A 26,997-nucleotide genomic window follows, 5' to 3' on the forward strand; every position below is an offset into this window, starting at 1 on the left:
ATCATAGTAGTCACTCAGGCAAGAATCATCAACCGTTGTGAAAATGAGTGGGTGTGAGATTTTTCAGAAACAGGCTATTGACATAGTCTCAAAAGTATGAAAAGTATCTCCCCACAAATTGCTTATGAATTACAAAGGGAAAAATAATAACTTTACAGTGAAGAAGCTTGAAGGACACTACCTTAAACCAAGTGATCAAAGGTAATCTCACCAGTTATGGTACAAATCAACCACAAACGCCTCCCAAAGCAGGGCACTGAGGAGAATACATCACTTACATGGCCTGCCTTCCTTCCTTCCCTCCCTAAATGCACAACTTTAATCATGAGGAAACATCAGAGAGGGAAATTTTACAAAATAGCTGGCCTGTACTCTTTAAAATTGTTCATGTCGTGAAAGACTAAGAAATACTGAGAAACTTATAGAGCAAAGGGAGCTAAAGAGACATGACCCCTAAATGCAACATGTCATCTTGGATCAGATGTGGACCAGAAAAAAGGCATTATTATAAATGACACAATTGTCTCTGCATAACTGGCAGATTTTGAATGTGTATTGTATATTATCAAAGTTAAATTTCCTGATTTTGATAATTTTACTATGATTGTATAAGAAAATAGTGCTTCTTCTCAAGAAATGCACTCTGAAGTATTTAGGGGTAAAACAGTATAAGTCTGCAACTTACTCTCAAATGGTTCAAATTATAAAGATGGACTGATAAATGGACAAAAAAGAATCTATTAAAGCAATTGTGGCAAAATGTTAAAAACTGGTAAATCTAGATGAAGTACATCGTTGTACTATTCTTCCATATTTTCTGTAAATTTGAAATTATTTCAAATTTTAAAATAATTATAATTAAAGAAGGAAGCACAGAGCTATACCTTGTACTGCAGTTATTTAATGAACACTTACTAACAATCCAAATGCTTACAAGGGCCACCAGGAAATAGCACGTTAACCTTTGGACTAGAAGTGACTATTATAGAGACATGACCCTGATAACTACTAACTATTGCTAGAAAAAGTATCTTTAAATCAACTAATCCCAAACTGAAATCATTTTTTATAGATGACTGCTGCATTTAACAGTGTATATCTAAGGGCTACATATAAGTCTACTCATTTTTATCCTGGTCAACCTCATTGTTATTCTCCAAGAATGTTCATCAGGAAGTTACATTGTTATCTAAGTACAGACAGAATCTATGCAAATATATCTACATTGGGTGCAGATGAGACTAGGAACTCACTCCTGAATGAGTCCCTGCATATCCATATGTTCTTACCTTTCTCAGTCCTATACATCTGGGTGCTGTCATGAGATTAATTCTCAATCAAGCAACATGAGCAGAAATGACATTTTACTTTCACTCTGAGGCAGCTGAGAGAGGCTGTGACTTTTCCTTGTTGCATCTTATCTTTTGGCCAAACCTGCAGCAGTCTTGTGTTGAGATGACAGAGCCAAAAGATTAAAACACCTTTGATCCCTGAGTCACCACTTGGAGGAGAGCTCCCTGGAGAACCACTCAATCAGCATTAAACTTTACAGAAGCAAGAAGTACACTTTTATTGAGTTACACTGCTAAGATTTGGAGTTAATTTGTTAATAATGATAGCCATAGCTGTTTTCCATTCCTCTTCCTCTTCTCCTTCTATTTTTCCTTTCTTTAAAAAACACTGGTTGGTTTCTTTTCTTTAATTTCTTGGTTTCTATTCTTCATTTCAGGCAACCAGGGCCAGTGAGCTCTGTAAGGTTTATGACAGGGAGACAGCCGGCAGGATTGGGAAGCTGGATATAACCAGAAGGAATAAGCAAATAAGAGACAATACATTGAAGGTAATGAAAACCAGAGAAGGGAGTTACAAATGTGGAAAGGAAAAAAAAAAAAAAAAGGCTAGAATGAATTCTGGGGAATTCTGACTTGGAATTGGAAGTATTTGTGTGCACTCATGGTTTTTAAGAGGATATAATTAATGATAGATAGATGGATTGATACAAATGTGTATATATGTGTGTATGTATATATACTGAGAAAACCTAGAAGCAATAACACATAGCATTGTTATGCATATTTTGATCCCAGATCTTGGTTCTAAATGCTATTCTCTTAACAGAACCAAAGCTCTTTGGAGAAATGGCTGATTCCAGGGCTGGGGCAGAAAAAGTATAAGGTGAGCCTTGAACATCTTGCTGTACCAGAAAGTAACAAAGTGCTCAAAAAATGATGGGGACTTGTAGAAAGAATACAAGATCAGCTTAAAGGGGTTCCCACTGGCCAAATCTGGGACAATATAAGCATCAAATGAAATAATGTTAGTATTAGATAATTCATTGAATAAAACAGGAATCCATTAGTCCATACTGATACAAATAAATGAAGAATGAACTAAATAAGAAGAGTAAGGAAAGCACTTCCTCACAGAAGAATAAATGTAGGACTGATGGAGTTAGAAAATCACTACTTGGCAATTATCACAATAGTAATTGATTCAGGCAACAATCACTGACAAATGTGAAAATCAGTAGGTGAAAGTTTGTTGAAGAACAGAATACTTAGGTAGTTTCAAAGTATCTCCCCACAAATTACATATTAATTACAGATAAAAATAGTAACTTTACAATAAAGAAACTGGGCAGATGCCACCTTGATCAAGTGATCAAACTTGCCCTCATCAGTAATAAGACAAATCAATATCATGTGCCTTCTGATATGATTCTCCGAAAAGAACAAGAAATCCCTCCTCTGATATTCCTGCCCTAAATGCATACTCTGTATCTAATCATGAGAAAACACCAGAGATGCCCAATTCAGGTAACATTCTCCAGATAACTGTCTTGTATTCTTAAAATGCCAAGGGCATGAATGACAAAGAAAGATAGAAGGACTGTTCCAGATTGAAGAAACTTAAAGTGACATGAAAATTAAATGTAACATGTTCCTGGACTGGATACTGGACTAGAAGAAAAGGTATTCTTGGTTTGTTTTGATTTGTTTTTTGCTATAAATGACATTATTGGGATATTTAGATAGGATGGTAGTATTATATCACTGATCATATCTTGATTTTGATGCTTGTGCTCTATCTTTTAGGAAATACAATACTGAAGTATTTAGGAATAATAAAGCATCATATATTTAACTTAACTCTCAGTTGGTTCAGGAAAAATATGTATGTATATAGGTATTTATGTGTATTTATGTATTTGTACATGTAATCTATATATCTACATATAAATATATTATATGTGTGTATAACTCTCCATACATCTGTGTCTAAAAATAGGTGGGAGAGACAGACAGACAGAGTCATAAACCACATGGCAAAATGTTAACAATCTGGGAAGCTGAGTGAAGGGTAGATAGAAGCTCTTTGTACTATTCTTGCACCTTTTCTGTAAATTTAAAATTACTTCAAAAAATTTAAAAAGTAAACAAATATTCAAAATCAGAAAATACGAAAAATAAAATACTGAGAATTTTACCATAAAGGATGAAAGCTGATCCCATGGGAGTAAAGGAGAGTCTTGGGAAGAGAGCGTGAAAGGAGAGAGGCCTTTGGAAATATTCACAGTACCCTACACCAGGTATTCAATAGATATTAAACAATTTAAGAATAAATATCAATAACTTAGACCAACCGGGGCATTATGTTGTTTTTTAAAATGATTTTACCAAGATACTTGTATTTTTTTCTAGACATATTTACACATTTTAACAACCATGCTACATTAAACATTTTAACAGTCGAAACCTGGCTATGACTTTTTTTCAATTACCCTTGGATCCATTGTGTTAAGGCAAAATTGCAAACGTTTCAACAATTCTTTAAAATACGTGATGTTACAGTGATATTTCTTAGAGTGAAAGGTAGTCCAAAAACTTTTAAGTTGTCTAGATTACTATTACATAGAGCAGTTTCAACATACATTAGCAAATGGACTAGAAGGGAGGATGCATAAATGTTTTTGGAAAGATCGGACCTAACTGGGAGATTGTGTTAACAGAAAAACAATGACTGTAAGTAGCCAGGAGGATGAGGGCATGGCAAAGTAAGGTATAAGAAGTTCTTAATGTTTAGGACTGAAGCTTGTCCACATAACTCAGGAGATTCAAGCACAGAGTCCTAACCACTGGACCTCTAGGGAATTCCCGAGCATATATTTAAAAAAATTAAAAACAGGCTCCTCAGCTTCAGCCATACCACTTAAATAATAATAATAATAATGTTCATTTAATTCAGACATCTAATTTGATCATTCAAACACCCAGGAACAAGTTATTCTGACCCATAAACTGCCGTGGGTGAGTAGATTAGCTGACAAAACTCTACGTTGATTTTTATTTTCTCCTATTTTGTCATTTAAATGATGGATGATTTAAATATTTTTCAAAGTTGAAATTCTTGAAGTCAAAAGAGGGAAAAAATAGTGTCTTTTCCACAAAATTTCAAAGCAGCACAAATTATAGAAAATTTAAGTAACTGCTAGTGTTATGTACATTAACTGTAATTGTGTAATAGTCAGCAATATTCAGTTTCTCTCAGAAGAATAAAATCAGTCAAATTCCACTAACATTTGAGGCTACTGCTGTCTAAAAATATGTTTGATTCCCTAAAGTTATTCCTTCCCAATTGACTATCTTCCAGGTTTAGAGATATAATAGCAGAATTTGAGAATTTTTCCTGAAGTTTCATTATGTTTGCAAATTGTAACTTCATTTAGAGCTGACTGCAGTTACATTGGACTCATTTGTGAGAAGGTCTCTGAGTAGCTACAGCAAAAAGATCATAAGTGGAATGAGGTTTGAATTGTGATAAAATTACTATACATTTCAGTTCATAATAACCCAGCGTATAAACAGAAATTTGGGTGTTAGGTATATTCTGTCCCATCTAAGGATGAACGAAACTATTTCTCCTCCTTTTACTAAGGCTTAGTCCATTTTATATTCATTATTTTTCATATTTGCTATTCTTCAGGTATATACATTTCTCCCTCAAATTTCCTGTATGTTACCAAGTCTGTGGCTGTGCCCATCTTTAAGCAGCTGATATTCTCCTGTCCCCTTTCATACTTCTGTTAAGAATTTGCCCCAGTTTGTATGGGGTGCTGATGGTGTGCACCGCAGCCTTGCACCTTGTTCTTGAATGTGGAAGAACAAGATGAACAGTCAGTTTGAAGTAAACCAGATCAGCAGGGATTCCTTTCTAGTAAGTGAGCACTTTATATCCATGGCAAACCAGGCAACTCAGGATGTTGTCAGTGTTGGGTCAGGCCCGTTCCACAGGCTCACGCCTATCTTTGAATTCCTTAGATCATCAGTCCCTAAAACTGGCTATTTTAAGAATCACCTGGGGATCTTTAAAAAAAAAATGGCAGCTTCTAGAACTCCTCATCAGACTTAGTAGAATCTTCTGAGGTCTGACAACATCTGTGCTTAAAAAGCTCCCCAGGTGCTTCGATGAGAAACCAGGTTTGGGAACCTCTAACTTATGATGACAGGGCCTCACTTAAAATCTGTCCAGGTGATGAATTGTAGCCATTGAGTGACTGAAGTGCCACATAGATGTGCTCCTTCCACGTGGACTCTCTTAGGTTCCGCCATATCAAGGTATGGCTCTCCTCTCTGGGCCAAAGCATATTTTATGATTTTAATTGCAGAAAGAAAGAAATTTCAAGATATCAAGAGATAAAGACTGGGTAAAAGGATTCACCTGCCTTTTATTTCCTATAAAATACAATGTCTCTGGATATACAGATATAACTTTCACTGTTTTCAGCTCCATGCACAAACATGGGTAAATTTAAGAGTCTGAGACCGGGCCTCAGAGCTAGCTCTGCTATCTCGGGGTGCGCTATGGTAAAGAGACCACCAGTCTTACAGACAAGGTACTCTAGGCTCAATCTAGCATACCTTTCCAAAGAATGGGGATTTTAAAACTTTCCAGAATGGAAACTAAAGCCCCAACTGTGAAGTCCATTTTATTTTACTTCAGATACAAAGAGACAAATTTCTCCCTACTCTATTTATGAAGTCATACAAAAACAAAACAACAAACCACCCCAAAAATAAAAAACAAGATTTCTAATCAAAAAAGACAATTAATAAGTGGATGTTACTCTTTTTTCCTCAGGGCAGATATGAAAATGGACTTCAGTCTCCCTCACATAATTTTTTATGTCTTTTTATTACATGACTGTGCTAGGAATTATTTAAGGATTTTCTTGTGATTCTCCATGACAGAGATAATTGTCAAATCTACAAGGGCAAACTTGACTTCTAGCTCTGAGTTTTTCAAATGCCCATGGCAAAGTTCCCCTTGAATGTTCTATCTCTCTAGCGCCTCAAAGATAACTGTTTATCTCCTAAATATGGGTCTGGGTTGGGATTGGTCACAAAGGAAATTTGTGCAAAGGCAGAAGTGAAGCAGCAGTCATTATACTCTGAAGGTCGGTGTAGGACATGAGGTGCTGTGGCCGCTCACGCTCATTTTGCTGATTTGCTGGCTCACCTTAAATCGGGGCAGAGGCCAGGCGTGAAGCTTTTTCAGAACTGGATCTTCTTCGGTTTCTCTGAGTCCTGGGCCAGAGGCATAGTGGCACCGTGGCTCTCATAAGCACCTGCACCATGGCTCCTGCAGGGACCAGCATTGTAGGTGATGAGACAGACTCACAGTCTAGTTTGACTTTGTGGGTTCCAATTTGTCCCTGCTCACCCCCACTTCATGTTCAGCTTTCCTGCCTGACTGTAAGTCCTATTGATTTACAGTAATTTCAGGTCCAGCCCCGGACACAGAGGCAAATTCTTCTCCAGCTCCCACAGTCTCATAAGGTCTAATCCCTACAATAAATCTTTTATTCCATATGACTCACTGTAGCTATGCTTCTCTGATCAAACTCTGATACAGACAGTGGTATTGGAAGTAATTCCAGGAGAACAAAACCTTAACAATGGGTTTCTCTGAATTTGTTCTGGGTTATCTGGTCTGATTGGATTTAAAGGCCATTGGTGACCAGCTGTCAATGATAATGGTGACAGTGGTTGTCCATGGCATGCATTAGCAAAAAAAAATTTCTTAAATTATGACCTCTGGATACCAGTAATCAAATGGCTGAAGAAGACAAGGCTTTGGGTGACCAAGTAGATGCTTCCACAAAATATTTAAGTGAAAATAAGGACTACAGTGGGGTTGGCTGTTTTTTTTCCTAATTATGTTAGATAAGTAAGGGAAAGGAAATGATGAGCTTAGGGTTTTAAACTCTCAGTTCAAGATGAGATAAGGGACCAGAAAACCTAAATGATTAACTTCCTATATGTACAAGGCTGTAATTTCTAAAAACTAAACCCAAAATCTAATCCTGAATTACAGTGCAGTTGAATTCCCAATCTTGCAGGCCTTGTGTTAACATAAGGGCTTTTTTTGGAGCAGTGTGGATGGGAACACATGGGAAGATTCAGATGACACTGGGATCATGAACCCCTAAGTTCTGCTGAGCCTCTATTGCTAGTAGAAATAGCTCTTCCTCCCCCTGAGGTAGTTGCCTTATAGGGTGTGCTGATCTTCTCAGAACCAGTTGTCAATACCTCCCATTGCTTCTAGGCCCCATTGCAGGAAACCCTAGAAGGTAAGATAAAAAGCGTGCAAGATTTATATTAAGAGAAACCTGGGCAACACACATGGGGATGGAGGCTGAGAATGTTTGGTTGGATGTGTAGTAGTCAGCCTCCAGGATGGCCCCAATGATCTCCACCTCCCTTCCTACATCGTATCAGGATTCGTCTGCATGACCAGTAAAATACAGAAGTGATGGTGTGTCACTTCTGAGATTAGGTTATAAAGGACACTGCAACTTCTGTCCTGGTTGCTCTTTCTTTCTTGAATTACTCTGGGGAAGCCACGTCATGAGGAGCCCTATGGAGAGGGCCACACGACAAGGAACTGAAGCATCCTGCCAGTTGCCAAGTTTGCGACCCTGAAAGCAGATACTCTGGCCCCGGTCAAGTCTTTAGAGACCACAGTCCCAGCCAACAGCTTGCCTACAACCCTATGACAGTCCCTGAGTCAGGCCATGTAGTTCAGCCACATCCAGATTCCTGACCCTCAGAAAATATGAAATAATAGTATTTGTTGTCTTATGTCCCTAAATTTTGGAGTAATTTGATAAGTAGCAATAACTAAAAGAGAAGGAATATAATGGTAGATCAAGGCAAACTTACTGATATGAGTACAGTAAAGAAAGTGGCCCAGTCCATTGTTTTAGCTCAGATTGCTGAGGGTGTCTCTAACAGTTTGGCTGAAATTTAAACTCAGTGGTAGCCCATACTAAATGAAATTAAAAGGCTAGACTGCCTTGGTATACTGAATAGGAAGGCATTGACAAAGACGACCAAACTTTAGTTAGGCTACTCTGAGACCTTTTTCCACTAAGCCCATCCTTGGGCATGATCATAAGGAACCCAAGTGTAGCAAGAATTCTAAGTCGGTTTAGCCAGAATCTCCCAAACTTGGTATCTGATCACGCTCGATACCTGATCAAATTCCTCATCTCCCAAGTGATGTCTGATAACCTTGGCCTTCCTTCTGCAAGAATCCTGTGAGGTCAATTTAGCAAGAATTACCTTAATCTCTCAGTAACTTACCATCCACTGATGTCCCCCTCCACAACCTCAGACCCCAGCTCTGCTCCTTGGCTAAAAATCCTCAGTTTTAGAAATTATTTCACTGAGAACTAACAGAACACAAATTTCTTTTGCTTAAGCCACTCAGTCTGAGGTACTTTGTTATGACAGCCTCTAGCAAACTAATACAGCAGATTTTGATTTAGTGATGAGTGATTAGAAAACCAAACAAATGCCAAAGTGACAATTATTACCTCTAGAGGAAAACAGATCATTCAAGATTAGAAATATAATTACAGCATTCACCATGGCTTACTATAAATAGTAGTTATCATAATGTGAACACTAAATATTGATCTCACCAAAATTATTATTGAGCTCTATTCAAAGGATGGGGAATTGAAAAGATTGAAGCCCATGATATCTGCTTTTTAAAGAAAATGTCCAGTTTCTTTCTTAAGAGGATAACATTTTAACTTTTTCTAATATTGTAATGCTAATTTTCTACAAAAATCTTGCACGTTTATATAGGAACGGAGTTTTAGGCAATATTGCTACCATTGGCATACATGACAGCTCAATTTTTCAAGTCCATTTAATAAAACAAACAAACAAAAAAGGAAGAAAAAAGAAGAAGAAATTATCTCACTGAGTTTTCACAAACTCTTCAAGATATGTATTACTCCCATCCAAGACCAGCTGCAAAATCTGCAGGGCCCAGTGCAAAATGAAAAACACAGGGTCTCTTGTTCATTAAGAATTTCAAAACGGTGACAGCAGAACATTAAACTAAGCATAGGCCCTGCATAACTGTATAGGTAGCAAGCCCATGAGGCCAGCCCTGCTTCCACCATTTAAGAAACAAGTGCACAGAGATCAACTAAATTCCCAAGGTTACTTTAACAATAGCTGGGAAAATGTCAGAGCCAGAATTCTAACAGAGGTTTGATCCCTACTAAACTCTTTCCAATTAAACTAGGCCTTTCTTTGTTTAACTGAATCTAATGAAGATTTTCTAAATTTATTGAAAACAAAATCTGCTGCCAGTCACTTTCACTCTAGTTCACCCCTGTACTCCCAGGTGTTAAAAATAATTTATTGAATGCTTTAATGTGTTATATAAACTATTGTGATGAAGCAGCAAGCTGTCTTAAGACTTCTTGCTACACATTTCCTTTTAAAATACTCTCCTAAATGCTGATGGAAAATTCAGACATGTCTATGTGTAATGTCAATGGATGGAACTTAAAAAAAAAAGTACCATAATAGCAGAAGCTGTGACACAAAAACTGTACTGCAGTGACATTCTAACCGCAAACCGAAATAATATATCATCGCGTATTCAGAATTTTTTTTTTTTTTTTTTTTTTGCGGTATGCAGGCCTCTCACTGCTGTGGCCTCTCCTGTTGCGGAGCACAGGCTCCGGACACGCAGGCTCAGCAGCCATGGCTCAAGGGCCCAGCCGCTCCACGGCATGTGGGATCCTCCCGGACTGGCGCATGAACCCGTGTCCCCTGCATCGGCAGGCGGACTCTCAACCACTGCGCCACCAGGGAAGCCCCGGATTTTTTTTTTTTAGGTGACTAGTATATTGGGGCTCATTTAAATGAAAAGAAAGTAAGCCCCAGATTCCAGGAGAGACGTTTGAAGGTGAAGGGACAAAAAGAGAAGGTCACGAGCACAAACCCACACACCTCAGAACACCGGCCTGGAATGCGCGCCTGCGCAAAAGGAACCCTCCTGCGCAGAAGCCGGGCCGGAAGGGCTAGGGCGAGTGGGGCGGGGATACGGCTGCTAGGAGAACGCGATGACGTTAGGGCCTCGGCGCTCTTCTTCGCCAATGGGTGCCGCCAGTCTGTAGTGACGCACTATGTGCGTCGCGCTGACGACTCGCGAAAGGCACAGATCTAAAGACCCGGAGGACGTTCGGCCTCTGTGAGCCCCAGCCTTTCCAAGGGAGTGGTGGTGTGTTCGCCATCTTAGGGAGTGAGTGTGGCTCGGCCTTCCCTGCAGTGCGTGCGGGGAGCGGAGCGCGGAGACCCGGTGGGGCGCTTCTTTGGCTGTAGGCCCCGTTGGCCTCCTCCTTTGGGGAGGCCGCGGTGCCCTCCTCAAGGGCGCGGAGGAGGGAAGAGGCAAGGCCTGGTTGCGGGGGTGGTCCCAGGGTGCCGGTGACTTTAGCCGGCCTAACGGACCCCTTTGCCTTTCCTCTGACCGCCGCTTCCTCTCCCCCTAGAAAGATGTTCTCGTCCGTGGCGCACTTGGCGCGGGCGAACCCCTTCAACGCACCCCACCTGCAGTTGGTGCAAGATGGTCTCGCGGGCCCCCGCAGCAACCCCGCCGGGACCCCGGGCCCACCCCGTCGCTCCCGCAAGCTGGCAGCCGCCTCTGTGGAAGGTGAGGTCAGACCCTGTCCCGATACGGTTGTGAGGTCCCCTCGGCCTTCGTGGCGTGCTCGGCCCGGAGGACAGGGAAGGACGCGCGCCCTGCCCGCGGCAGCGCAGGAGGGCGCCCAGTTGCTTGTCCGAGGATGTCAGCTCGTTCCGCCCGAAGCCGGGTGTCGGATCCTTGGCTCTCCCTCAAGGGCGTGGAAGGGTCTAGGCCCTGCTCCCTCCATGACCTCCGCGTCCTCGAGTGAGTGGAGGCATAGAGGCCGTGACTAGCTCCTTATCTTCACCGTGAGCCCGCTTGGTCAGCCGACTAGGCATTGGGTAAAGTCTATATCCTAACCACTGGCCACCGCAGTTCTAACTGTATTATCAGTTCTTTGATTTTGCTTTCACTTTCTTTTTAAAAATATTGTTTCCTCCCTTTAGTATTCCCGGAGTCTAATATTAGTTGATACAAGGTGTGTGTGATAACTGGGTAATTCTTGTTTTAATGCGCCTGATTGACTTGTAGACCCGGAGAGACCATAGAAAGGATATAATAGATAGGAATCCCTTTGATCTTATCTCTCGGGTTTCTTGATGATTAGACCCAACTTTATTTTAACTGTGTGTATTTTAAATCCCAGTGGAGTGTATTTATAGAGAAACCTGAAAACCGAATTGCAGGAGTACAGAATATGTTATCTACCTTGTACCTGTAAAATGTAAAGATTTAAAAAAAAAATTATTACGTGTTTCTGTTCTGTCTTCAGTGTGAGGAAAAAACCCTTACATCATCATTCGGTCCTTCAATTTAGACAGTTAAATCTATGGTCATTTGTGTAGTAAATGTATTTGACTGCAGGAATTTATGTTTATCTATTTTTGCACTATAGGGATCCATAAGTGGGGATAGTATTGGTTAGTGGCTGGGGTAGCCTTAGAGGTTTGCAAGCTTTTACATGATTTAAGTTGGATTGGTACTCAGAAGTGTGTTCTTATCAGCCGTTAGTAATTTGGAAGAGCTATTAATGATATAGAAAACTTTTTTAAAAATTTATATGGCAAAACGAGAGAGAGCTAGTATCTCACAGATAAGAACCTTCAGAATCTTTAAATGATTGTTTTGATTTTGGCAGTGAATTCCTTGCTCACACTAGGTGGAAAATTATCTTTCAGTTTACTTGTAAATGGTGGGCAGAGCTGTTCAGTTGTGATACTACTTTTTCACAGGGAAACGTAGTTCTCTTGCATTCCCATGGCCTTAGTCACCTCTGAAGAAATACTTACTTGATTTTTTTTTTTCAATCAAACAGAGCAGTATAGCTGTGACTATGGATCTGGCAGATTCTTTCTCCTCTGTGGACTTGGAGGAATTATTAGTTGTGGCACAACACATACAGCATTGGTTCCTCTAGATCTGGTTAAATGCAGAATGCAGGTTTGTTTTTGCATGTTGGACTAAATAAAACATTGTTGAAACATGGCTGTTACCTACTAACAAGCTGTGTGGAAACCTAACTGTCCAGGAGGTAAGTTGATAACCAGTAACATGAGTATTATATTAAAACGCATGGTGTGTCTTGTCTTATTATATTACAGAGTACAGTTGTGAATATGGCTCTGCGAAGTTTTACGCACTGTGTGGCTTTGGTGGGGTCTTAAGTTGTGGTCTGACACACACTGCTGTTGTTCCTCTGGATTTAGTGAAATGCCGTATGCAGGTTTGTATTGAGATGACAACATTGAACATCTCTTCTGTGTGTGACTTAATTCCAAGTAATATTAAAGGACTTCACAATTGAGAAGAATGAAGACGTTATGACTGCCGGAAATTTTAGTAGAACACCAAACTAAGATTTCTTTAACGCATGATTTTTACTTTAATTAGTGCTTTAAATCCAAGAAATACCTCTTTTAAAATAAGAGTGAAGGTAGATTGTTGATCTCAGACTCTGGTTGTAAGTGGTTCTTGCTGCTGGGCTGAATTCTGTTCTTCAAGGCCTACCGATTCTTTTTTCTCCAAATAGTCATTTTACAAGCACTTACACGTCAGAGTAGGCAATCATTCTTTGTGTATTATATGATGTAACTTCATGTCTCTTATTTATTGATAAGATCAAGGCAGAGAACACTATAGATTAAAAAACTCTCACTGTATAGTGTTTAAAATTTGTGGGCATAGCTTCTTGCATATTTATTTACATAAAAGGTTTTCTTTTACAATTAAAATGTCTTAATTAGGATTATTGAAACACAAATAATCAAACATCAAAAATTTATTTGTCCCAAACAGGATTAGCGGTCTACTTACCTAAAAGAGAAAGGAAGGTGAAATGTTAGCAGGGAGAGGAAGGTGATGTATACCAGCCCTTCTAGTACTGGCAGAAATAGATTAAGATTTTTACCCCCATTAGTTAATAGAATGAATATTAAATACACCTTTGCTAAAACGTCTTATGCATGTCTCTTAAAGGGAATTTAATTTCTTAACTCAAAAGAGGGTTTTCATGTTGATGTACCTTTTTAACTTGTATTTAATTTGATTGTCTTAAGTTCACAAAACTTTATAATCACTTAATGGGTTAGCATATCTCAAGGATGTAGACTTAATTATTGTTTACGAAGTAGCTTTAAGACTAATTTTTAAGTGGTAAAAAGAGTTGGGTGGTGGGAAAATCTCGTGTCAGTTTTATCATGTATTTTTGTAGGAATTTTATCCTCTTAACTAACTCTCCAAGACTTAAGTCTGACTGAAAGAAAGCTAGACCTTACTGTACAAAAAGTTACATTTACAAAGATAATAGTAGACATTAAGCTGATATCATGCAGTGAACTTGTATTTACCCACCTTTTGTGTAGTTACTAAAGTTTATATTAGAACCAAAAGGAAAAACTAATAATAACAGAATTAAATGTTTATGAGAAGTGTTATTATCTCTGTCGTACATTTAATTTTTTTTCTTCTTCTTGTTTTAAATAAAGGTGGACCCACAAAAGTACAAGGGCATATTTAATGGATTCTCAGTTACACTCAAAGAAGATGGTGTTCGTGGTTTGGCCAAAGGATGGGCTCCGACTTTCATTGGCTACTCTATGCAAGGGCTCTGCAAATTTGGCTTTTATGAAGTCTTCAAAGTTTTGTATAGCAACATGCTTGGAGAGGTATGTAATTTACCTTTGAAATTGAAAGTTCTCAGCTTTTAGGGACTTCCCTGGTGGTCCAGTGGTTAAGGCTCCACGCTCCCAACGCAAGGGGCCCAGGTTCGATCCCTGGTCAGGGAACTAGATCCCACATGCCGAAACTAAGACCTGGCACAGCCAAATAAATAAATATTTAAAAAAGAAGAAAAAGGAAAAAAAAGTCCTCAGTTTTTAATATAAGACCAAAAAGGATCTTAGATTTTTGTTTGACTCAACCTGTTTTTAGAACTGAGGAAATAATCTCAGAAAGGGTGAACAGTATGTTTCAAATCATAAGGCTGTTTTTTTTTTTATCACCATCTTTATTGGAGTATAATTGCTTTACAATGTTGTGTCATAAGGCTGTTTTAACATAAACAGGATAAGAAAAAGAAACTATTTCATTGGATTTCAGTGCTCTTTTTATTGTGCTGTGCTGCTTTCCAAATAAGTTGGATTTGAGTTTTTTAAAGAGAAGGATTGTAGTGTCCTGTGTGAGTTCAAGGGTCAACTATCCTTGGCACCTAGACATTCAAAAAATATTCACAGTGTACTATGATTGATGAGGTTATGAGAGTTACTCAGTCTCATGTGTGTTATCTGTGGACTGTGATAAAGAAACACTTAAAATGTCTGAAATTTAACTGTTGCCTAGAACTGTCTCTTAAATTGAGAACAGCCAGTGCAGCAGCAATTCATGTTTCTCCTTATGTTTTTCATTTAGGAGAATGCCTATCTCTGGCGCACATCACTATATTTGGCTGCCTCTGCCAGTGCTGAATTCTTTGCTGACATTGCTCTGGCTCCTATGGAAGCTGCTAAGGTTCGAATTCAAACCCAACCAGGATATGCTAACACTTTGAGGGATGCAGCTCCCAAAATGTATAAGGAAGAAGGCATAAAGGCGTAAGTAAACGTTTGCCTAAATATATAGTATAAAAATACTCATTTGAGAAAACCACATTTGTTAGCATTAAACCTGCCAGACTTTCTCTTTTTCATATCTCTTTCCGCCTCACATAGAACGTAAACTCTAGGGGCAAGGATAAGTTGATACATGGCTTGAACCCTGAATTAAGGGTTTTTTTTCCCTCTAAAGTTAGAATCATTTGTCAGTCTACAAATGACTTGATATTTGACCTAAATATTAACTCTTAACTTGGGGGTTGGGGAGTGCCCTTGTTAGAATTCTTGTCATCTATGTTCACAGTTAAGAATTTGCATATAGTCGGGCCACACATGCTTCCTTAGATCCACCTTTGTGGATGCCAATCTTGAGCTGAGTTCTACTTGTAAACTTACTGTTTCTTGTAGTTCCAGTGAAAGAAACATCCAGCAACTTTTTTGGTTGTATAGTCAAAGGTGCTTGAGTCATTGGCATGTGAGATAAATATACCTGCATGTTAGTCTTAGGTTCTGATAGAAATGACATGCAGTAGTGCTGCCATTTTGTTACTATCAGGACTTGACTGGTGTGCGGACATGTCTGTTAATAATGAAAAAGTCTGCTAGATGAATATATGCAACTGAGTAAAATAAGTCTTCTGATTTCCTAGATTCTACAAGGGGGTTGCTCCTCTCTGGATGAGACAGATACCATACACCATGATGAAGTTCGCCTGCTTTGAACGTACTGTTGAAGCATTGTACAAGTTTGTGGTTCCCAAGCCCCGAAGTGAATGTTCAAAGCCAGAGCAGCTGGTTGTCACATTTGTGGCAGGTTACATAGGTATGAATTATTTAGAACATGCTTGTCTGTGAAATTAAGAATAATCATTTCCAGTATTGGCCTCTTTTGTGAGGGAAAAATATTCCAAAGAAGTTTTATCTTTCCATTGCGTTTTATACACTCTTCAGGATTCATAAATACTTGCTAATTCGTTCCTAAAATAATTGTTTTGTGGTTTGCATGTCATAATTAAGCTTGGGAATGTATTGACTTCACTGCTGTGCCTTTTTTTGTTGTTTAGTTTTTCCAATAACAAATTTTTAATACAAGAGAAAGTGTTAAAATCTGAATATAACTTGAGGGATTGTTCTGTTTTACAGAGGGTAGACTGCTTTATAACCTTTCTTGTCAGTCTCACTCTAAAATGATTTATTTAAACACAAGAAAATTTTATTACTCATGAAAATGTTGTTGGCTGTGATGTGAAAATTTTTTTTAACTGACCCCATATTGGATCATTTATCTTGACTTTTTTTCAGCTGGAGTCTTCTGTGCCATTGTTTCTCACCCTGCTGATTCTGTGGTGTCTGTGTTGAATAAAGAGAAGGGTAGCAGTGCGTCTCTGGTCCTCCAGAGACTTGGATTTAGAGGTAAGATTTTTTTTCCTCCCCTCTAAAGAAAGAATAACACTTTGGAGTATATTTTTCACTCACATTTCATATTTTATCCAGGTGTATGGAAGGGACTCTTTGCCCGTATCATCATGATTGGCACTCTGACTGCACTGCAGTGGTTCATCTATGACTCCGTGAAGGTCTACTTCAGGCTCCCTCGCCCTCCTCCCCCTGAGATGCCAGAATCTCTGAAGAAGAAGCTTGGGTACACTGAGTAGATGAAAGCAGATGTGGACTGAATCTGCTTGTTGATCAGTGTTGAGGAAAATGCAGAAGGAACTTTTATATATCTGACAGTGTAGGAAATTACCTATTCCTAATATAATTACTGTAGTACTCTTGCCAGAAGCAAGAGTTTCAAACTTACTGTTGAAATAAACCCAACTGTTCATGGTTTGTCTGTGACTTGATAATTATTTTTAAAACTAGTTTTTAAAGAATTAACCCTAAAATGGAAAGAATTATGCATACATTAGAACCTCAAGGAAAAAAAATCACTGTTGGTTGAATACTATGATCCCTACTCATAAATTGTCATATGTTTCAGGATTTGTCACTCAAGAGAGTTCTTACATTTTTAGGAACCATGCCCTAAATTTTTAAAAACAATTGTTCAGTTTGAATATGGATAAATATTCATTTGTGGTTTATTTTGACAAGTACATTTCCGTATATAATCAGATTTTTGCAACACTTAATATACTTTGAAAAATCCTAATCAGTGTGTTAATCCTTATTTATAAAAGAAGGTAATCTAAATTAGGCTGTTTCTTAGAATGATAGCTTTTTAGAAGGACCAAAACATTTGATAGCTAAAAACTATTTCAGGTAACTTAATTCTCACACAGATCTGACTTTCTAAATTACAAAAAAAAACTATTTCCGGTTTTGTTTTTAAGAAAGGTACCTGCTTGACACCTGGAGTAGGTGAATGCCCCTGGGACGGTGGCACTTCGGCACATTGAAGCATCTGGAATTTGGTTTAAGCCCAAACTGATTTTTTAAAAGCTAGAACGTAAGCCACTGTTTAGTTTTCCCTTGTATTTTGGTTAGGAAGTATAAAAGCCCAATCTGTAATATAGTTTATTTTTTCAAGTCTGATTACATTTTACCTTCAGGCCTTTGGATATAATATCTGGATTGAGTTGACAGACCCTGTGTAAAGTATGCAGATGGGACCTCAGGAAAAAAACTTCAAAGGAGTCTAAACAGGAAGATAAATGTTTTCATTACAAACCCATGTTATAAGGTCAGTGAACTAAATTTAGAAACCAGGTATATCTCATTACATGTTAACTTCTCTCTGTCATCATCACCTGGTCTTGTTTAAGGTTCCAGTCTTATTTTACCTGTGTTGCAGCGAAAAAGGAGGGGTTATGGGTGTAAATTTGGACCAAACTGACAAAAGGTAGAGCTGCAGTCTGAGCCCAAGCAAATGATGGCTGTGGCAGTTGGTGTCATCAGCGTGCATTAGTTACTGCTGTGTAACGAATCATCTGAAATGTAATGGCAAGAGACGATATGATCTCAAGCTTTCTGTGGGTCAGAAATTAAGGAGCATTTGTTGGGTTCTTCTGCTTCTTTGTCTCATGAAGTGACAATCAGATGGTAGCTCTTGGGTCATCTCCAAAGGCTTTTTCACATCCGGTTAGAGGGAGATTGTTTGAGCATCTCCCTGTTAGTGGCTCAGTCTTTCCTCAAAATCCACAGCATGGTGGCTTTAGGGCAACTGGACTTATTTCAGGGCTCTGAAGTGGAGCCAGGCAGAAGCTGGATCTTTTATAGGAATTAGCCTTGGAAGTCCTAGCATCACTTCCACTATACTCTTGGTCATCAGAAGTCCCAGAAGATCAAATCCCAGCTTCATGGAAAAGGAGCATAGACTCCACCTCCTACTGGGAGGAGGGTCAGTCACATTGTAAGAGCCTGTGGGATTGGATATGTATGTATATTGGGCCAATGGAGAGGTGGACTGTGGATTTAAAAACTTCAGGGTATGCAGTTCAGTCAGCTTCACCATGAGAGGTTTCCACTGCCAGCCAGGATTCAAGTCTTATTTTCAAGAGAAGCAATTGGTTTCATTCGTGGGTATTGACATAAAGTATGCTGTTCAAGCTGTCAAGAATTGCTTGCTATTTGTAGTTAGAGAACTTTCAAAGCTATTTCTGAGGTAAAACCATTTCATCCTCAAAATTCAATTAAAATGCCCACTTAAAATGTGAATTCCCATTTTGTATTTTAAAATTTATTCATGCTGAAAATAAAGATTCTAATAAGGATATTTTAACATTGTTTTTCTCACATTTGGCTTTAAGAAAATGTTAATTCCACAAAACAGAACCCAGTGGGATGAGTATATGTGATTAGTTGTTTAATTGAATTATGTCTTAACACTAGGACATAATTAGTTTCCAGAGAGATCAAATAAAATTCAACTTGTCTCTAAGAAGCTCTAAGAAAGCCAGATTTTTGCTAAATTATCTGGTGACATACAACAAAATTGAAAAACTTAACAGCTTAACCAAATCTCCATTGTGTGAAAGCTTCATGAAATGTTTTGATACCATTTTGGGGAAAGTGTCCACAATATTCATCAAGTTTGGTGCATGGCAGTCAGTCTTGCTGCTAAATTAGGAGTTATATACTGTTTCTTCAACATAAATTATATAAACATATTGTTTATACAATTTTTATCATTTACATGATAAATCAATAATTGTTAAAAATCCCAGATACCATGTGGATAAGAAACTGATTGCAAACTTTGAGGAATCCGGAGTTCACAACGGAATGCTGTGCCTCTTGATATATCAAACAATGATGTACCTTAGTAAGCTAGCTACTCTTAACAGCTCTTACCTCAGATGTTATCTACTGAATCATTTTCTCTTTTGCAAGGCAGCCCTGACTTCACATCCTCCCAAGTGGTCATAGGAGGTGTATGAGATGTTCACCTCACATTGATAAACGGTTTATGAATCTTTGGTGACTTGAATTTCCTAGAAAGCAACTATTCCAAGGTTTTCATTTGTGGTTTTATAGACTCTATAAAGTACCATGCATGCAACAGTCACTTAAAGGTTGGCTATACTGCATGAAAGCCTAGAGAATGTGTCTCCTACATAAGATACAATTCGTACCCAATATACTGTGATTTGATGTGCAAGTCAGCTAGGTTTCTTTGTGGAACGCAGCATATGCAAGATTTGAAGATGGAGGATAATTCATGTTAGGGGCAATATCTATTATTTCAAGACCCATGATCTCAACACCAGGAGGCTGTATCAACCAAGGTTAAAACTGCTTTTTCAGACATCGTTAATATTCTGAAAATAATAATGTAATCAACTTTTAATCATGGATAAACAATTCTTCACTGATTTTATTGACTGCACAACTGGTTAGACTTTAAATAGTATTAAAGCAGGGAAATTCCACAGAAAGCTGAAGATGACTCACCCGTAAGAGACCATATCTATTGAAGTGATTAATTTTACATTTTCTACTGTAGGGAAACAGATCCAAAGTTTTCCATTCTATATTTGTCTCCACATCTATCTGTCTTGAAAACAAAATCATGACAATGAACCTAGTGACATTCCAGATTTGAGGGTTCCTTCAAGAAAGTCCCACTCAGGATGGCTACCAAATTACTGATAGATTTGTGAATCATTAAAATAATGAGTAGAATAGCACCAAACAAGATGAGTACCTCATTTATTTGGCACTGATAGAAATTAAAATTTTTTTTTTTGGCCATGCTGTGTGGCTTGCGGAGTCTTAGTTCTTTGACCAGGGATTGAACCTGGGCCCCGGCAGTGAAAGCGCCGAATCCTAAGCACTGGACCACCATGGAATTCCCCAGAAACTAATATTTTTCATTAATGAATTTTCAGATAGTTGAATTTATATTTTTAAGTGCTGACTTTTTTTTGAACTTTTGAATTTTACTTATTTATACAGCAGGTTCTTATGAATTATCCATTTTATACACATTAATGTATACATGTCAATCCCAATCTTCCAATTCATCACACCACCACCACCACCCCCGCCGCTTCCCCCCTTGGTGTCCATACGTTTGTTCTCTACATCTGTGTCTCAATTTCTGCCCTGCAAACCGATTTAGCTGGACCATTTTTCTAGGTTCCACATATATGCGTTAATATACGATATGTGTTTTTCTCCTTCTGACTTACTTCACTCTGTATGACAGTCTCTAGATTCATCCACGTCTCTACAAATAACCCAATTTCATTCCTTTTTATGGCTGAATAATATTCCATTGCAAATATGTACCACATCTTTATCCATTCATCTGTTGATGGGCATTTAGGTTGCTTCCATGACCTGGCTATTGTAAATAGTGCTGCAGTGAACATTGGGGTGCATGTGCCTTTTTTTTTTTTTTTTTTTTTTTTTTTGCGATACGCGGGTCTCTCACTTCTGTGGCCTCTCCCGTTGCGGAGCACAGGCGCACAGGCTCAGCGGCCATGGCTCACGAGCCCAGCCGCTCCGCGGCATGTGGGATCTTCCCAGACCGGGGCATGAACCTGTCTGTGTCCCCTGCATCGGCAGGCAGACTCAACCACTGCGCCGCCAGGGAAGCCCTGCATGTGCCTTTTTGAATTATGGTTTTCTCTGGGTATATGTCCAGTAGTGGGATTGCAGGGTCGTATGGTAATTCTATTTTTAGTTCTTTTAAGGAACCTCCATACTGTTCTCCATAGTGGCTGTATCAATTTACATTCCCAACAACAGTGCAAGAGGGTTTCCTTTTCTCCACACCCTCTCCAGCATTTATTGTTTGTAGATTTTCTGATGATGCCCATTCTAACTGGTGTGAGGTGATACCTCATTTTAGTTTTGATTTGCATTTCTCTAATAATTAGTGATGTTGAGCAGCTTTTCATGTGCTTCTTGGCCATCTGTATGTCTTCTTTGGAGAAATGTCTATTTAGGTCTGCCCATTTTTTGATTGGGTCGTTTATTTGTTTTTGTTTTATAAATTTATTTATTTTTGGTTGTGTTGGGTCTTTGTTGCTGCACACAGGCTTTCTCTAGTTGTAGCGGATGCAGGCTACTCTTCCTTGCGGTGCGCAGGCTTCTCATTGCAGTGACTTCTCGTTGTGGAACAGGGCTCTAGGCACGCGGGCTTCAGTAGATGTGGTGTGCGGGCTCAGTAGTTGTGGCTCACAGGCTCTAGAGCACAGGCTCAGTAGTTGTGGCATATGGGCTTAGTTGCTCTGCGGCATGTGGTATCTTCCTGGACCAGGGCTGGAACTCATGTCCCCTGCATTGACAGGCGGACTCCTAACCACTGTGCCACCAGGGAAGTCTGGGTTGTTTGTTTTTTTAATATTGAGCTGCATGAGCTGTTTATATATTTTGGAGATTAATCCTTTGTCCATTGATTCATTTGCAAATATTTTCTCCAATTCTGAGGGTTGTCTTTTCATCTTGTTTGTAGTTTCCTTTGCTTTGCAAAAGCTTTTAAGTTTCATTAGGTCCCATTTGTTTATTTTTCTTTTTCTTTCCATTACTCTAGGAGGTGGATCAAAAAAGATCTTGCTGTGATTTATGTCAAAGAGTGTTCTTCCTATGTTTTCCTCTAAGAGTTTTATAATGTCCAGTCTTACAGTTTACTTTTCTGTATGGTGTTAGGGAGTGTTCTAATTGCATTCTTTTACAATGTAGCTGTCCAGTTTTCCCAGCACCACTTATTGAAGAGACTGTCTTTTCTCCGTTGTGTATCCTTGCCTCCTTTGTCATAGATTAGTTGACCATAGGTGCATGGGTTTATCTCTGGGCTTTCTATCTTGTTCCATTGATCTATGTTTCTGTTTTTGTGCCAGTACCATATTGTCTTGATTACTGTAGCTTTGTAGTATAGTCTGAAGTCAGGGAGTCTGATTCCTCCAGCTCCTTTTTTTTCCCTCAAGACTGCTTTGGCTATTTGGGGTCTTTTGTGTCTCCATACAAATTTAAAAATTTTTTGTTCTAGTTCTGTAAAAAATGCCGTTGGTAGTTTGAGAGGGATTGCTTTGAATCTGTACATTGCTTTGGGTAGTACAGTCATTTTCCCAATACTTATTCTTCCAGTCCAAGAATATGGTATATCTCTCCATCTGTTTGTATCACCTTTAATTTCTTTCATCAGTGTCTTACAGTTTTCTGCATACAGGTCTTTTTTCTCCCTAGGTAGGTTTATTCCTAGGTATTTTATTCTTTTTGTTGCAGTGGTAAGTGAGAGTGTTTTCTTAATTTCTCTTTCAGATTTTTCATCGTTAGGGTATAGGAATGCAAGAGATTTCTGTGCATTAATTTTGTATTCTGCAACTTTACCAAATTGATTGATTAGGTCTAGTAGTTCTCTGGTGGCATCTTTAGGATTCTCTATGTATAGTATCATGTCATCTGCAAACAGTGACAGTTTTACTTCTTCTTTTCCAATTTGTATTCCTTTATTTTTTTTTCTTCTCTGATTGCCATGGCTAGGACTTCCAAAACTATGTTGAATAATAGTGGTGAGAGTGGACATCCTTGTCTTGTTCCTGATCTTAGAGGAAATGCTTTCAGTTTTTCACCTTTGAGAATGGTGTTTGCTGTGTGTTTGTCATATATGGCCTTTTTAATGTTGAGGTAGGTTCCCTCTGTGCCCACTTTCTGGAGAGTTTTTATCATAAATGGGTGTTGAATTTTGTCAAAAGCTTTTTCTTCATCTATTGAGATGATCATATGGTTTTTATTCTTCAATTTGTTAATATGGTGTATCACATTGATTTGCATATAGTGAAGAATCCTTGCATCGCTGGGATAAATCCTACTTGATTATGGTGTATGATCCTTTCAATGTGTTGTTGGATTCTGTTTGCTAGTATTTGTTGAGTTTTGCATCTATATTCATCAGTGATATTGGTCTGTAATTTTCTTTTTTTGTAGTATCTTTGTCTGGTTTTGGTATCAGGGTGATGGTGGCCTCATAGAATGAGTTTGGGAGTGTTCCTTCCTCTGCAATTTTTTGGAAGAGTTTGAGAAGGATGGGTGTTAGCTCTTCTCTAAATGTTTGATAGAATTCAGCTGTGAAGCCATCTGGTCATGGACTTTGGTTTGTTGGAAGATTTTTAATCACAGTTTCAATTTCATTACTTGTGATTGGTCTGTTCATATTTTCTATTTCTTCCTGGTTCAGTCTTGGAAGGTTTTACCTTTCTAAGAATTTGTCCATTTCTTCCAGATTGTCCATTTTATTGGCATAGAGTTGCTTGTAGTAGTCTCTTAGGATGCTTTGTATTTCTGCGGTGTCTGTTGTAACTTCTCCTTTTTCATTTCTAATTTTATTGATTTGAGTCCTCTCCTTCTTTTTCTTGATGAGTCTGGCTAATGGTTTATCAATTTTGTTTACCTTCTCAAAGAACCAGATTTTAGTTTTATTGATCTTTGCTATTTTTTTTTAAAGGTGTTCAGGTTAGGAGTTTATTAATTAATTTATTTTTGCTGTGTTGGGTCTTCGTTTCTGTGCGAGGGCTCTCTCTAGTTGTGGCAAGCGGGGGCCACTCTTCATCGCGGTGCACGGGCCTCTCACTATTGCAGCCTCTCTTGTTGCGGAGCACAGGCTCCAGACACGCAGGCTCAGTAGTTGTGGCTCATGGGCCTAGTTGCTCTGTGGCATGTGGGATCCTGCCAGACCAGGGCTTGAACCCATTTCCCCCGCATTAGCAGGCAGATTCTCAACCACTGTGCTACCAGTGAAGCCCTGCTATTGTTTTCTTCATTTCTATTTCATTTATTTCTGCTCTGATTTTTATGATTTCTTTCCTTCTACTAACTTTGGGTTTTGTTTGTTTTTCTTTCTCTAGTTCCTTTAGGTGTAAGGTTAGATAGTTTATTTGAAGTTTTTCTTGTTTCTTGAGGTAGGCTTGTATTGCTTTAAACTTCCCATTAGAACTGCTTTTGCTGCATCCCATAGGTTTTGGATCATTGTGTTTTCATTGTCATTTGTCTCTAGGTATTTTCTGATTTCCTCTTTGATTTCTTCAGTGATCTCTTGGTTATTTAATAACGTAGTGTTTAGCCTCCATGTGTTTGTGTTTTTTACGTTTTTTCCCCTGTAATTGATTTCTAATCTCATAGCGTTGTGGTCAGAAAAGATGCTTGATATGATTTCAATTTTCTTAAATTTACTGAGGCTTGATTTGTGACCCAAGGTGTGATCTATCCTGGAGAATGTTTCATGCACACTTGAGAAGAAAGTGTAATCTGCTGTTTTTGGATGGAATGTCCTATAAATATCAGTTAAATCTATTTGGTCCATTATGTCATTTAAAGCTTGTGTTTCCTTATTAATTTTCAGTTTGGATGATCTGTCCATTGGTGTAAGTGAGGTGTTAAAGTCCCCCACTATTACTGTGTTACTGTCGATTTCCTCTTTTTTTTTTTTTTTTTTTGTGGTATGTGGGCCTCTCACTGTTGTGGCCTCTCCTGTTGCGGAGCACAGGCTCCGGACGCGCAGGCTCAGCGGCCATGGCTCACGGACCCAGCTGCTCTGTGGCATGTGGGATCTTCCCGGACCGGGACACGAACCCGTGTCCCCTGCATCAGCAGGCGGACTCTCAACCTGCGCCACCAGGGAAGCCCAATTTCCTCTTTTATAGCTGTTACCAGTTGACTTATGTATTGAGGTGGTCCTTTGTTGGGTGCATATATATTTATAATTGTTATATCTTCTTCTTGGATTGATCCCTTGATCATTAGGTAGTGTCCTTCCTTGTCTCTTGTAACATTCTTTATTTTAAAGTCTATTTTATCTGATAGAGTATTGCGACTCCAGCTTTCTTTTAATTTCCATTTGCACTGAATATCTTTTTGCACCCCCTCACTTTTAGTCTGTATGTGTCCCTAGGTCTGAAGTGGGTCTCTTGTAGACAGCTTATATATGGGTCTTGTTTTTGTATCCATTCAGTGAACCTGTGTCTTTTGGTTGGAACATATAATCCATTCACGTTTAAGGTAATTATCAATATGTATGTTCCTATTACCATTTTCTTAATTGTTTTGGGTTTGTTTTTGTAGGTCCTTTTCTTCTTTGTGTTTCCCACTTAGAGAAGTTCCTTTAGCCTTTGTTGTAGAGCTGCATTGGTGGTGCTGAATTCTCTTAGCTTTTGCTTGTCTGTAAAGCTTTTGATTTCTCCATTGAATCTGAATGAGATCCTTGCTGAGTAGAGTAATCTTGGTTGTACGTTCTTCCCTTTCATCACTTTAAATATGTCATGCCACTCCCTTCTGGCTTGTAGAGTTTCTGCTGAGAATTCAGCTGTTAACCTTATGGGAGTTTCCTCGTATGTTATTTGTCATTTTTCCCTTGCTGCTTTCAGTAATTTTTCTTTGTCTTTAATTTTTGCCGATTTGATTACTATGTGTCTTGGCATGTTTCTCCTTGGGTTTATCCTGCTTGGGACTCTCTGCGCTTCCTGGACTTGGGTGGCTATTTCCTTTCCTATGTTATGGAAGTTTTTGCCTGTCATCTCTTCAAGTATTTTCTCTGGTCCTTTCTCTCTCTCTTCTCCTTCTGGGACCCCTATAATGCGAATGTTGTTGCATTTAATGTTGTCCCAGAGGTCTCTTAGGCTGTCTTCATTTCTTTTAATTCTTTTTTCTTTATTCTGTTCTTCAGTAGTGAATTCCACCATTCTGTCTTCCAGGTCACTTATCCGTTCTTCTGCCTCAGTTATTCTGCTATTGATTCCTTCTAGTGTATTTTTCATTTCAGTTATTGTATTGTTCATCTCTGTTTGTTTGTTCCTTAATTCTTCTAGGTCTTTGTTAAACATTTCTTGCATCTTCTCGATCTTTGCCTCCATTCCTTTTCCGAGGTCCTGGATCATCTTCACTATCATTATTCTGAATTCTTTTTCTGGAAGGGTGCTTATCTCCACTTCATTTAGTTGTTTTTCTGGGGTTTTATCTTGTTCCTTTATCTGGTACATAGCCCTCTGCCTTTTCATCTTGTCTATCTGTCTGTGAATGTGGTTTTTGTTCCACAGGCTGCAGGATTGTAGTTCTTCTTGCTTCTGCTGTCTGCCCTCTGGTGGATGAGACTATCTAAGAGGCTTGTGTAAATTTCCTGATGGGAGGAACCTGTGGTGGGTAGAGCTGGCTGTTGCTCTGGTGGGCAGAGCTCAGTAAAACTTTAATCTGCTTGTCTGCTGATGGGTGGGGCTGGGTTCCCTCCCTGTTGGTTGTTTGGCCTGAGTCAACCCAACACTGGAGCCTACCGGGGGCTCTTTGGTGGGGCTAATGGCGGACTCTGGGAGGTCTCAAGCCAAGGAGTACTTCACAGAACTTCTGCTACCAGTGTCCTTGTCCTCATGGTGAGACACAGCCAGCCCCCACCTCTGCGGGAGACTCTCCAACACTAGCAGGTAGGTCTGGTTCAGTCTCCCCTGGGGTCACTGCTCCTTCCCCTGGGTCCTGATGCACA

General features: G+C 39.0%; 1 protein-coding gene, 1 long non-coding RNA gene and 1 other non-coding gene across 7 annotated transcripts; 2 read left to right on the forward strand and 1 right to left on the reverse strand.

Moving 5' to 3' along the window:
- Nucleotides 1-1,545: 1,545 nt before the first annotated feature.
- On the reverse strand, nt 1,546-10,394 carry LOC137202308 (uncharacterized). Of its 3 annotated transcripts, none has more exons than XR_010932538.1 (3): nt 10,316-10,394; nt 6,517-6,639; nt 1,546-1,792 (listed from the first exon to the last, which is right to left on the reverse strand). It is a non-coding gene; the product is annotated as an uncharacterized lncRNA (long non-coding RNA). The 3 variants fall into 3 exon arrangements; XR_010932539.1 differs by having other exon boundaries at nt 10,312-10,389; XR_010932537.1 differs by having other exon boundaries at nt 9,886-10,369.
- A 73-nt stretch (nt 10,395-10,467) lies between these two features.
- SLC25A3 (solute carrier family 25 member 3) lies at nt 10,468-16,913 on the forward strand. 3 transcript variants are annotated; one of them, XM_067697659.1, is made up of 8 exons: nt 10,468-10,611; nt 10,859-11,019; nt 12,308-12,432; nt 13,977-14,156; nt 14,899-15,080; nt 15,731-15,903; nt 16,383-16,493; nt 16,575-16,913. In XM_067697659.1, the coding sequence occupies exons 2-8, from the start codon at nt 10,863-10,865 to the stop codon at nt 16,733-16,735; spliced, it is 1,089 nt and encodes a 362-aa protein (XP_067553760.1). In that variant the 5' UTR covers nt 10,468-10,611; nt 10,859-10,862; the 3' UTR covers nt 16,736-16,913. The 3 variants fall into 3 exon arrangements, with proteins under 3 accessions (XP_067553760.1, XP_067553762.1, XP_067553761.1); XM_067697661.1 differs by lacking the exon at nt 12,308-12,432 and adding an exon at nt 12,594-12,715 and having other exon boundaries at nt 10,469-10,611; XM_067697660.1 differs by lacking the exon at nt 10,468-10,611 and adding an exon at nt 10,620-10,757.
- Nucleotides 15,411-15,659, forward strand: LOC137203064 (small nucleolar RNA SNORA53). Its single transcript, XR_010932892.1, has one exon. It is a non-coding gene; the product is annotated as a small nucleolar RNA SNORA53 (small nucleolar RNA).
- Nucleotides 16,914-26,997: the final 10,084 nt, after the last annotated feature.

Source organism: Pseudorca crassidens, chromosome 11, assembly GCF_039906515.1.
Source record: "Pseudorca crassidens isolate mPseCra1 chromosome 11, mPseCra1.hap1, whole genome shotgun sequence".
NCBI classification, from domain to species: domain Eukaryota; kingdom Metazoa; phylum Chordata; class Mammalia; order Artiodactyla; family Delphinidae; genus Pseudorca; species Pseudorca crassidens.